The sequence below is a fragment of the Gopherus flavomarginatus genome, chromosome 2 (genome assembly GCF_025201925.1).
Source record: "Gopherus flavomarginatus isolate rGopFla2 chromosome 2, rGopFla2.mat.asm, whole genome shotgun sequence".
Classification (NCBI taxonomy): domain Eukaryota; kingdom Metazoa; phylum Chordata; order Testudines; family Testudinidae; genus Gopherus; species Gopherus flavomarginatus.
Genome location: NC_066618.1, coordinates 9,060,813 through 9,072,812, shown reverse-complemented (window position 1 = coordinate 9,072,812; position 12,000 = coordinate 9,060,813). Strand labels below are relative to the sequence as shown.

Sequence of the window (12,000 nt, the reverse complement as noted above, 5' to 3'; positions counted from 1 at the left end):
CTTCTTTTTATTGGCTTTTGACCCTTTAGGCTTCCAGTTTTCAAGCTCACCTGAGCTGGAGCTTTAAGAAAGCCACCAAATATTGTGATAAATTTGCAGCCCTTGGCAAAACAATGAGACGACCATGGGAACTGAGACAGAAGGGTAAAACGATGCAATTTCTTACTTGCTGGGCTCTTCTCCTCTGTTTTATAAACGCAGGTTCTTTCTGTGGTCTCAATATAAATTTGACTCTGGACATCCCAGACCACGTCTGCCCCTTCTCTTCTACACCAGTCTGCTCCCTCCGTGACTGCTGATGTTCTTGTCACATAAACCAAGAGGCAGAGTCATTACCCAGACAGTCTTCACCTCAGACAATAATAAGCAGGGCCTACAATGCAACTTAAACAGACCAGACCACAGCATCCTCAGATGCCTCACATTCACTGACTCACTCTCATAATGACATGTTAAAAGACATCCCCACCAGCTGGAGTATAGAATAATTGTAATCAGAGTCAAGTGGTGCTACCATTATCCACAGATCATGGACATTTTAGGATATAAATTATGGCAGAGAAAAACCCTGCTTTGTTTTGTCCTTGGCACAAACATAATCAGCTACAACATAAATGTGTTTTGAAACTCTAGCTGCTCTGTTCTCGCTGCAATCAGGGACGGCTCCAGGTACCAGCATGCCAAGCGCGTGCTTGGGGTGGCAAGCCACTGGGGGCGCTCTGCTGGTCACTGCGAGGGAGGCAGGCAGGCTGCCTTCGGCGGCTTGCCTGTGGGAGGTCCGCCAAAGACGCGGGACCAGCAGACCTGCCGTGGGACCAGCGGACCCTCCGCAGGCAAGCCGCTGAAGGCAGCCTGCCTGCCATGCTTGGGCCGGCAAAATGCCTAGAGCCACCCCTGCCTGCAATGTGCATTCATGTCTCCAAATACAAGCAACGAATTTCACATGCATGAAACAGAAGGGATAATACAGCCTTTTAGGATTATATCTTGCCATTGTTTTGGGTGTTTAACTACCAGTGAGATCAATATTTACTTAAAACAGATTCCAGGATAGTTTTGATTTGGGGACTTAATTACTCCCCGTGTAGTGTACCTCTCCACTCTCCTCTGTCTTGTTGACATATGACAAACTTGCACAACACTTTAAAGATCATACTAAACCCCAGTAACAGTAATGGGGGATTCGATTATTAGAAATATCTATACTCTCTAGTTGGGTGATGACCAGGAGAACGGCATGGTAAATTGCCTGCTTGTGTGAAGACTGGGGACCTCTCAAGACATTTGGAAAGACTTATGTGTGGTGCTGGGACAAAGCCAGTGGTTGTGGTACATGTAGGTACCAATGAAAAAGGGAAACATAGGAGGAGAGAACCTGGAGACCAAATTTAGGCTGTTTCCTGCAGCTCCAGTTGGCCGAGAATGGCAAGCCACGGCCACTGGGAGCTGCAGGGGGGCGTGTCTGCAAACAGTCAATGTAAACAAAATGTCTTGCATCCCACCAGTGGATTACCCTGATGGGCTGCGTATTGAAGGTTGCTGACCCCTGCTCTATAGCCTACTAAAGAGGAGAGGATAGAAGTTAATAAAGTACAGGTAGGAACTGAAGAGAAAGTCAAACAAAGAGCGTCCCATTCAATTAAATTGCATGAGGCAAATAACTAAATATTGACAAATTTTATAAGTGCTAGTTTACAAATGCTAGATGTCTAAACACTAAGATGGACAAACTTGAATGCCTCATATTAAATGAAGATATTGATATAACGGGCATCACATAAATTTGGTAGAACTGTGATAATCAATGGGACAGAATAATACCAGGATGTAAAATACATAGGAATGGTAGGGTTGGTCACACTGGAGGGGAAGTGGCCCCTAGACATAAAAGAAAACAGAGTCAAATATAGTAAAGATCTTAAATGAATCCAACTGTACCACAGAATGTCTACAGATAGAAATTCTATGCTTGAATAATTACAGCATGGCCATAGGAATATACTACTGACCATCTGACCAGAATGATGACGGTGACTGTGAAATGCTCAGGGAGATTAAAGAAACAAAAACAGAAAATTCAGTACTAATTGGAGATTTCAATTACCCCCATATTGTCTATACAGGTTACCTCAGGAAGGATGCAGAGATAAAATTTTTATACACCATTAATGATTGTTTCGCAGAGCAGCTAGTCCTGGAATCCACAAGGGGAGAGGCAATTCTTGATTCAGTCCTAAGTGGTGCACAGGATCTGATCCAAGAGGTGAATATATCTGAATCACTCAGTAATATCAACCATAATGTAATTAAATTTAACATCCTTTCAGGGAGAAAACTACCAAAGAAACCCATCACAGCAGAATTTAACTTCAAAAAGGGGAACTACACAAAAATGAGGATGCTAGTAAAATAGAAACTAAAAAGAACAGTTACAAGAGTGAAATGCCTGCAAGATGCATGTAAGCTACACTTCTACCTCGATATAACACTGTCCTCGGGAGCCAAAAAATCTTACCGTGTCATAGGTGAAACTGGGTTATATCGAACCGGAGTGCACAGCCCCGCCCCCCCCAAAGCGCTGCTTTACTGCGTTATATCCGAATTTGTGTTATGTCAGGTCGTGTTATATCGGGGTAGCAGTGTATTTTAAAACATCACGATAGAGGTTCAAACTATATGTATACCCAAAATGAAAAAAAAAAAAAAGCCAGAGGACCAAAAAAGTGACACTGGGTCTAACCAAGAGAGTAGAAGACGTGGTTAATAACTGGAAGTCAAATCCTACTGGGAAAAATAGAAAGGAGTACAAACTCTTGCAAGTATAAAAACATAATTAGGTAAGCCAAAAAAAGAATTTGAAGAACAACTAGCAAAAGACACTCAAACTAACAGCAATTTTTTTAAAGTATATCAGAAGCAGGAAGCCCGCCAAACAATCACTGGGGCCACTGGATAACAGAGGTGCTAAAAAAGCACTTGAGGAAGATAAGGCCATTGCAGAGAAGCTAAATGAATTTTTTGCATGAGTCTTCATTGCAAAAGATATGAGGGAGATTCCCACATCTGAGCCATTCTTTTTAGGTGATAAATCTGAGGAACTGTCCCACATTGAGATGTCAGTAGGAGGAGGTCTTGGAACAAATTGATATATTAAACAGTAATAAATCACAAGAACCAGATGGTATTCACCCAAGAGTTCTGAAGGAATTCAGATACAAAATTGTAGAACTACTAACTGTGGTATGTAACCTATGCTTAAAACAGCCAACCAGATGACTACAGGATAGTAATGTAATGCTGATTTTAAAATAAGACTGGTATGATCCTAGCATGCCAGTACAGCTAAATTCAATACTAGGCAAGTTGGTTGAAATTATAGTAAAGAACAAAATTATCACATATATACGAATACTGTATGTTGGAGAAGAGTCAACATGGCTTTTGCAAAAGGAAATCAAGACTCACCACTCTATTAGAATTCTTTCAGGGAAACAACAAACATGTGGACAAAGGTGATCCAGTTGACATAGTGTACTTGGACTTTCAGAAAACCTTTGACAAGGTCCTTCAAAAAGGCTCATAAGCAAAGTAAGCAGTCATGGGGTAAGAGGGACAGTCCTCCCATGGATCAGTAACTGGTTAGAAGACAGCAAACAAAGGGTAGGAATAGATGGCCAGTTTTCAGAATTGAGAGAGGTAAATAGTGGTGTACCCAAGGGGATCTGTACTGGGACCCATACTGTTCAACATATTAATAAATGGAAAAGGGGGCGAACAAAGAGGTGGGAAAATTTGCATATGATACAAAATTAATCAAGATAATTAAGTTCACATCTGATTGTGAAGAGTTACAAAGGGATCTCACTAAACTGGGTGACTGGACAACAAAATGGCTGGTGAAATTCAATATTTGTAAGTGAAAAGTAATGCACATTGGAAAGCATAATCCCAACTACATATACAAAATAATGAGTTGTACATTAGCTGTTACCCCTCAAAAATGAGAACACAGAGTCAAAAAGGTAAGAGAATGTTAGCAACTATTAGAAAAGGGATAGATTATAAAACAGAAAACATTGTGATATGCCTCTGTATAAATCCATGGGACAGCCACACCTTGAATACGACGTGCAGCTCTGATCACCCCATTTTGAAAAAGATCTATTAGAATTGGAAAAGGTACAGAGAAGGACAACAAAAATGATTACAGGTACGGAACAACTTCCATAAGAGGAGAGACTAAAAAGACTGGGACAGTTCAGTTTAGAACAGAGATGGGGGGAGGGAGAGATATGACAGAGGTCTATAAAATCATGAATGATGTGGAGACAGTGAATAAGGAAGTGCAATTTACTCCTTCACATAACACATGAACCAGGGTTCACCTGATGAAATCAATGGGCTGCAGTTGTAAAACAAACAAGTAACTACTTCACACGACACACAGTCAACCCGTGGAACTTGTTGCCAAGGGATGTTGTGGAGGCCAAAAGTATAACTGGGTTCAAAAAAGAATAAGATAAGTTCATGGAGGATAGGTCCACCAATGGCTATTACCAAAGATGGTCAGGGACGCAATTCTATGCTCTGGATGTCCCTAAACCTGGGACTGCCGGAAACTGGGACTGGATGACTGGGGATGGATCACTCAATAATTGCCCTGTTCTGTTCATTGCCTGTGAAGTATCTGACATTGGCCAGTGTCGGAAGACAGGATACTGGGTTAGATGGACCATTGATCTGACCCAGTACAGTCATTCTTATGTTAAATCTACTCAGTTCAGTGCAAGCTACTAACTACAACATTAGTGAGAACTGCATTGTAGGGCAGTTTTTTCAAGGACAAAGACACATTCAGAATTCCATTCAACGCTCTGAGCGTCATGACATTTACACTTACCTGGTAATGGGAATAGTGCGTTCCTGACCTCCTGCGGCACTAGAAGTCGTCTCTTTTTGCGAAGTGGTTGGGCTTGACTTTGTTTCACTCAGTTTCTCATCTGGAATTTTCCCAGTGCTGTCTTGCTCTTTGCCTGACAGTGAAAACAGGACCTGTTAGACTAGTTACATAAGAGAGCACGGCTGAAACCAAGGGTGTATCTTTGAGATCAATTTCTGCTCTGAGTTCCAGCAGAATAACCCATCAGACTTCAGTGAGGTTCACTCACCATAACTAAGAGGAGAATTTGGCCCTTTTCAGAGGACTATGTGAAATGAAGTGTTCTCAGTGAAATAAAAATTATCTACGTTCGAATATGGCTGACTGGGCAAAAGCATCAAGATTTTTGTTGTGAGCAAACACTCAGGCATGAATAGGAAAGGTACAAAGAAAATTTAAATAGAAATGAAAAAAACTCCAGCATGGGTGAAGCAAACAAGTTGATCAATTACATACATTTAAGGGAAATAGTCAGCTGAGTTTGTCCTCCAGCTTGCAGATTGAATGAAAATGACAAATTTTGACTCTTGATAAATTTCAATGCTTCCATTACTAGGGTACACCAACAATTACGGGACTGATTATCTACTCACATTGCTGTAAATCAGAAGTAGCTCCAATGAAGTCAATAGGATTATACTGATGTAAAACCAGTGCAAGGGAGATAAAAGATCAGGCCATAATATGTGCTACTACTGTAAAGAAGGCCTAGTTCTGATGTCACACCTTTTACATTGTTATAACTCCATTGACTTCAATGGAAGTTCTCCTCATTTACACTGCTAGGAGTGGGAGCAGAATCAGGTCCAGAATCTCTTTACCAGAAATATTATGAAATGAAAAGATGGGTGGGTCTTTAATCAAGGTGTTTCCTCCAAAATGGGCTTGATAGTCTATTCCAGCAAAAACTAATCACCTCGTGATACATACCATCAGGGTTACCTATAAGGGTGAAGAATGCCATCTCCTGTGTGCAATGGAAGTGTGCAAAGTGCAGAGGAAGAGAAACATTGTCATTCTTTGGTAGGGTGGCTGGGAGACCATTAGTGATGGCTTGTATTGGAAAGAGAAGTGACTCTTCCTAGTAAGCTAACTGGGCAGCTTTACTAGAGCGCACCGTTATATAATGGCATCCAACAGAAGACCACAGTTCGTCGATGAGTAGGAGCTTCATTCAGTGCTTTCTTACTACCAGTGCTATTGAAATATTTGCCTTCTTGTTCTTATTCAAAATCAGGTGATCAAAGGGACACGTCAAAATAATAAGCATCTATTTCTAAAAAACACACACTCATGTTAACAATGTCTTAAGTCATTGAAAATGAAAGAACTTTAAAAATACTTAATTTACTTTTTCACCTTTATATGCTGCTGGTTTCCTTCTTTGCACTTCCCTGAGTTACTGTCAAGGAACTCAACTATTCTGTTTCACTTTCTGCTTATAATCATTTTTTTGGTTCTCCTGCATTGGCAGAATGCTACTGTTTTGGGTTTCCAACACTGCAGAGGAAAGACTTTGAATAAGTAGTACCCAAACATTTTCATGTAATTTATTTTGTTTGATTCCATGAAATGTTTGCACGCTCATTATGTTGTGTAACAAAATATTTTTTTAACAAAAATCTAGATTTGGGGACTGAAAGCTACTTGACAGTGTCCCTTTAAGATCACACTGGATTAAGAACAATTATGATGACTTGACACAAAATGACAATGGGTTACACAAAACGGTTCTCTAGTTATTATGGCAGCTAGTAAAGCTGAAGAATGAAAGGGCTGTAGTATTCACCAGGCTCTTTACAAGATTTAAGAAGTGAAATGTATTTACCATTTTTTTAAAATAACATACAGTAACATGAACATGAAAGCTTTTGTTTCCTGTGCAAGACATAAATTGACTCTAGTTATACAGAGCATTATTTTTACTCATGAAGAAAATGCCCCAAATTCCATTAGGGCTACAATGTAAATCAAATGCAAATAAATCCTTAATATCCTTCTAGCCTAAAAAGTCTGTAGCGCTTAGCCAAGGCATGTCAGGTAGAAAGGCCTGAATCACCATGTTGTTTATGACACTCAGTAAACATAAACAAATAATATATTCAGGGTCTAAAATTCAAGATGACCCCACACTAAAACCTCAGACATGGAACCATCCCCCATCCATGAACTTTGGGGACATTCAAAGTCCAAACTCAGCTTCAGATCCAAATTTGCAAATGCCCCCCAATTACATCATGAGCCCTGGTCTGGATACCTCCACAATTTGTGGTGAATGAATTTTGTATCTTGGACCCCTCTCTGTTTAGAACACAAAGAAATACAGAATTGAGAAGAGCTTCATTTTTTGGTCTGGGCAACATTTGTGTCTAACATCCATGGGACATTTCCCAAACTCAGCCCAAACCTACCAGCACTTTGGGTTTGCGTGCTGACTTCATGAACTATCACAGGATGTCTATTTTCTGTATCTGAAACTGTGGACTCAAGAACGCCAAAGCCACCAGCCTTTCCTCTCATGCTCGGAGGAAGAGTCACGTGCAGTGATGTGGAATCGACGAGTTTCTTCAGGGCCATCTTTATCTCTTTATCTGCACGTTCAAGTGAGGCCCGGACAGAATTCTCCAGCTCTGACTGTGGTGAGACCTCTCCTACAGACAAGAAGAACAGCTTTTCTCTCTTCAGAATAAAAAGAAAAGTTCAGTATCGATCGACCCACAATGTAATTCAGAGCAAACATTTGCATTCAAGTTTTCCCCCCCCCCGCCTTCTGCAGTAGAGAGCTAATGTGCAAATGTTTATTTACAGAAAGATGGAGTCTAGCTACACTTCACAATGAATGTCCAGTAGACTCTGCTCATCCTGCTGAAAATGACTCAACACACTATGTACACTCACATCTTCTCACCAGATGCGACGGAATTTAGGTGATACATAGTGGTGAAGGTGACCAAACTGGTGACTCAACCTAGGGAGGATGAGTGAGAGGAAAAACACACCATGTTAAGTTAATCAGATCAACAGAAGGAAACCTGGCTTGACCTCCTGTGCTAACACGGTGTTTTGTGCAACAAAACTGAAGCTATTATTTTAAATTAAAGCTATACCACTTGTTTCTTGCATGGAGAGAAAGGAGGAGTGAATGGGTTACAGGATGACTTGTGCATTGAGAGAGGAGAGGAAGGAGAGTGATAAGGGTTTGTGTCAATGTTGTTACCCCATGACACTCAGAGGGGCATGGCTGGGGAGCATGTGGAACTGTCCCCAATGCAATATTTTGATTATTTCTTAGCTCGTGATAGCATATTTAATGTTACCATTTGCCTCAGGGAAACCCGAGACGAGCAGTGGGCTTTGCACTAAGGAACATCTGAGAGTTATTTTTAATTTATTTTTATTAGATTTGTTTCTAAAGCAACATGCCTGTGCAGCACACTGTAGTGGCTGGGCAGTACCGCGGGGCAGCACAGGACTTAAGGGAGGCTCTGTGGTGGAGCAGCCCTTCAGAGGAAATGTAGAACCCAAGTCTCTCTGTTACTGATGGCTGGTCTACGAGATTATTTACTCAGTGGCAGCAGAGTATGGAGGAAGACATGGTGCCTGGCTCAAGGAGCTCACAGACATAGGCAGAAGGTATAAATCTCTGAAAATAGCCAATATTTTTCTCACTCATTTAAATTGGTTCTCAAGCCCAAGGCTCAGTCTCTGAGCAACAGCTGAGTACATAGTGGAGTTTCCCTTCACAGTCACAGCACAATCAGTATCTAACTCAGTTTAAATCTATGAGATTTTGTGGGTATGACGAGCTGTACAAGTGTTTGCAAGGTGTAAAAAAAGGGACAGGCTCTTCCACCCCCCAGGTATCTGCCAGAGGTCGGTCAATGAACCCAGGTGAAGGCTGGACACTGTGTCTGCAATTTGACTCCCATTTTGTAAGGCACAGTGGGATGTCTCAAGTGTAAAATGAACAATGCAAACCAAATGATTATTTACTCCATGTTAAGGTTGCCTAACAGTTTTTATTAGAGCCATCCATTTTCAGTTGCTCATAACTTTGTTATTCTAAATATATTTCTCACCTTAAAATAGAATTTTAAAAAATTCTGTTCCTATGAAACTGGTGCACCTGTGAAAAAGAATAATTTACAGGCATGCCAGGCATCAGTCGTGATTGGTCACTACACAATGTAGACCCTACACAGCATGTTCTATAAATGACGGAAGGGCCAATCCTACAAGCCCACTGGAGTCAATGTGTAAGGACTGCTTTCTGGTCAGGGTGAGAGAAAGAGAGAGAGTGTTCTCATGCATGAAGTAGGAAATACGATTACTAGTTTTATCGGACCAGCAAATATTTTTACCAATAAATATGACTCCTGTGGAATGGAGAAAAAATTAACTGTGTTAAAAGCAAGATGGTCGTATCACCAGTATTAATAGCTCTTTACCACTAATGGACTGTACCAAGTGTCTACATCTATAGAATCCTCACTGGAAAATGTCATTTTCTTCAGTCTATCTTTTCCTGTGAAGTTCTCTATGCTTCATTCATGGGGAGTTCCAGCCTCAAAAATGGTTTTATTTCCCCCCAGCCCATGAATTCAATTGTTTTTAGTATTGGTCAGGAGTGCGGACGTGTTTCATTTCATATTCACAGAAGAAGAAACACTGTAGATTTTGGTCTGATTCTGCTCCCTTCCCCTCTTACTGGAAATCAATAGGGCAACGTGAACTTTACACACAAACCTACAGGAGAAAAAAAGGCAGGTCCCACCTTGGGTCAGCCCTCTTTGATGGTGTCGCCTCTTAATTTCTTTTTAATTTTCTTCATGTGAGAATAGTGGTGATGAAAGGTGCTAGACCTGCAGACCTGGAGACTGAAGCCCTCTGTTTACCCACAGGACAGTCAAGCTCCCCTCGATTGCATACCATACTGCCTCACCTGTGTGCATTAATACTGATCTGGAAGCACCATTTCTGAGACTACCCACCAATTAGTGTAATGTTGGTTTCAGCACCCACCTGTAAGTGAACTGTTATGAAATGAGTGAAATATACTTAGTGGTGAACATTGTCCCTTTAGGAGAAAATTTTCTCTGATTTAAGTAGGATTAATTTCACAAGGATAATTAAACATGATCAGACAAACAATGGACACTGTAGACAAAATGTACCCAATTCTTTAGCAGCACAAGCTTAAATCTTCTTACTTCACTGCCCTGTTAGCCTGAGGGATAGCTTGAGTGTTATCCCTAACTTAACTTCAATGAATACCCAAAAGTGTCTAGCTCCAGTTAAATGGTGCTTTACACTTAAGCTAGCTGACCTAAGATATTGCTTGAATCATGGGAGCTGCTGACTAGTAATGCAGTGGGAACTCGTCTACTCTGTGTTGCTAATACAAACACTCTGCACAGCAGGAGGGTTCTGCTCTCACTTCAGCGAGGCTGACCCAAGAGAGTTCACTCTAGTGCACGTAACTAGAGCTAACAATGCAGCGAAGACAAACCCTTAGTGCACCTTCAATTTCCTGGTTGTAAAACCCTGAACTATTTATTGTAAACCTTAAACCTGATGTGTCCCTTTCAGCGCACTGTACATTTAACCTGATAAGGAACGGCAGTAGCTCAAACATGTTGAAGTTCAAATTCAACTTAGAGAAGCCCCCAAGATGCTGACACAAAGTTCCCAAAAATTCTTCACTTCACAAAACTGGGTGAAAATCTCCCTAAAACAGGCTCTCTCACAATACTTCAGCACTTCTGCAACTCAAGTGCAGTAGCCCTGAAATACATGAGTGCAGCTGGGGTCCCAGCTAACTGCCACTGATGTTCATGGACTCTCGTTAACTTCAAGAGAGAACCAGTTACCATGAAGAAACAAAAACACGGAAGCAAGTGAGATCAATGATAGCTGATGCAAGACATTTATTGATATGCACTAGAGCAGCTAATAACATATATTGACTTAGATTTATTTTAGCTTTTTGTCTCTCAAACAAACTGAAGTTTCCAACTTTTTCACACCCTTTGCCTGTGGGAATTGCAGTAAAACATTCTTTGTGTTAATTTTAATATAGTGTTATATCTTCATCTACAGGAAATAAACCCCCACACATATCCTTAGTTATCTACAAATTTTAAATCACTTACAAGCATACTTTTTAACCTCTAGGAAAATACTTTGAAAATAAACATAAAGGACTTTTAATATTTTTTTCATTTTTTAATAAATAGAGTACCGTGACAGGATTTTCAATTCTTTTTTCACTTATATTTTTTGTTTAAATTTCCAAAGAAAATGTAAACAGATGTAATTTACTTTTGGTTGATCAATAGAAATATAAGTATTTCTTTGCTACAACCATTTGAAATGCAACTCTACTTCATTAATAAAGTCATTACTAAGCAAAAACCAGGTCAAGAGAAAATTAACTCCACTGTATATCTTGACAGACCTAGATCTATTTTATTTCTGCTTAAAGAGGGCTATGGACTAAATTCTTTTCACAGTTGCAGCTGTGTAAGTTTGACTTCAATGGAGTTATTTTGGATTTGCATCAGAGTAACTGAGATCAGAATATGGCCCAATAAAATAGAAATATTTTCAGTTCAGAAATATTTCCTCTCCATGTATGTCTGTTACTCAGGGGCAGCACCAGACAACAGCACGCCAAGCGTGTGCCTGGGGCAGCAAGCCGGGGGGGCGCTCTGCCGGTCGCCACGAGGGTGGCAGGCAGGTTGCCTTCGGCGGCATGCCTGCGGAGGGTCTGCTGGTCCTGCGACTTCGGCGGACCTCCCGCAGGCGTGCCGCTGAATCCGCGGGACCGGGGACCTCCCGCAGGCAAGCCGCCGAAGGCAGCCTGCCTGCCATGCTTGGGGCGGCAAAATACCTAGAGCCGCCCCTGCTGTTACTCTCCAATGTACAGTAGTGCAATATTTCTCATAAGTGAAGAACTAATATATAGCCATTGTATAGCTTAATTATAAAATATACAGTATAAACCAATGAGGTGTTATGGAAAAAATGATAGTACCATAAAAGAGGTTTTATTTCTTTCA

The 12,000-nt window shown here is 40.8% G+C and overlaps 2 protein-coding genes across 51 annotated transcripts in view; one reads left to right on the top strand and one right to left on the bottom strand.

Annotated features, from left to right (window-relative positions):
- LOC127045875 (5-beta-cholestane-3-alpha,7-alpha-diol 12-alpha-hydroxylase) overlaps positions 1–12,000 on the top strand; it is a 331,656-nt gene that overhangs the window by 60,675 nt on the left and 258,981 nt on the right. The window lies entirely within an intron of this gene.
- Positions 1–12,000, bottom strand: part of OBSCN (obscurin, cytoskeletal calmodulin and titin-interacting RhoGEF) — a 301,886-nt gene that overhangs the window by 41,507 nt on the left and 248,379 nt on the right. For all 50 annotated transcript variants that reach the window (XM_050942340.1, XM_050942350.1, XM_050942329.1 and 47 more), the window contains 3 exons: positions 7,351–7,590; positions 4,901–5,033; positions 167–303 (listed from right to left, as the gene is read on the bottom strand). In XM_050942340.1, the coding sequence (XP_050798297.1) occupies positions 167–303; positions 4,901–5,033; positions 7,351–7,590 (510 nt within the window). The remainder of the gene's footprint in view (positions 1–166; positions 304–4,900; positions 5,034–7,350; positions 7,591–12,000) is intronic.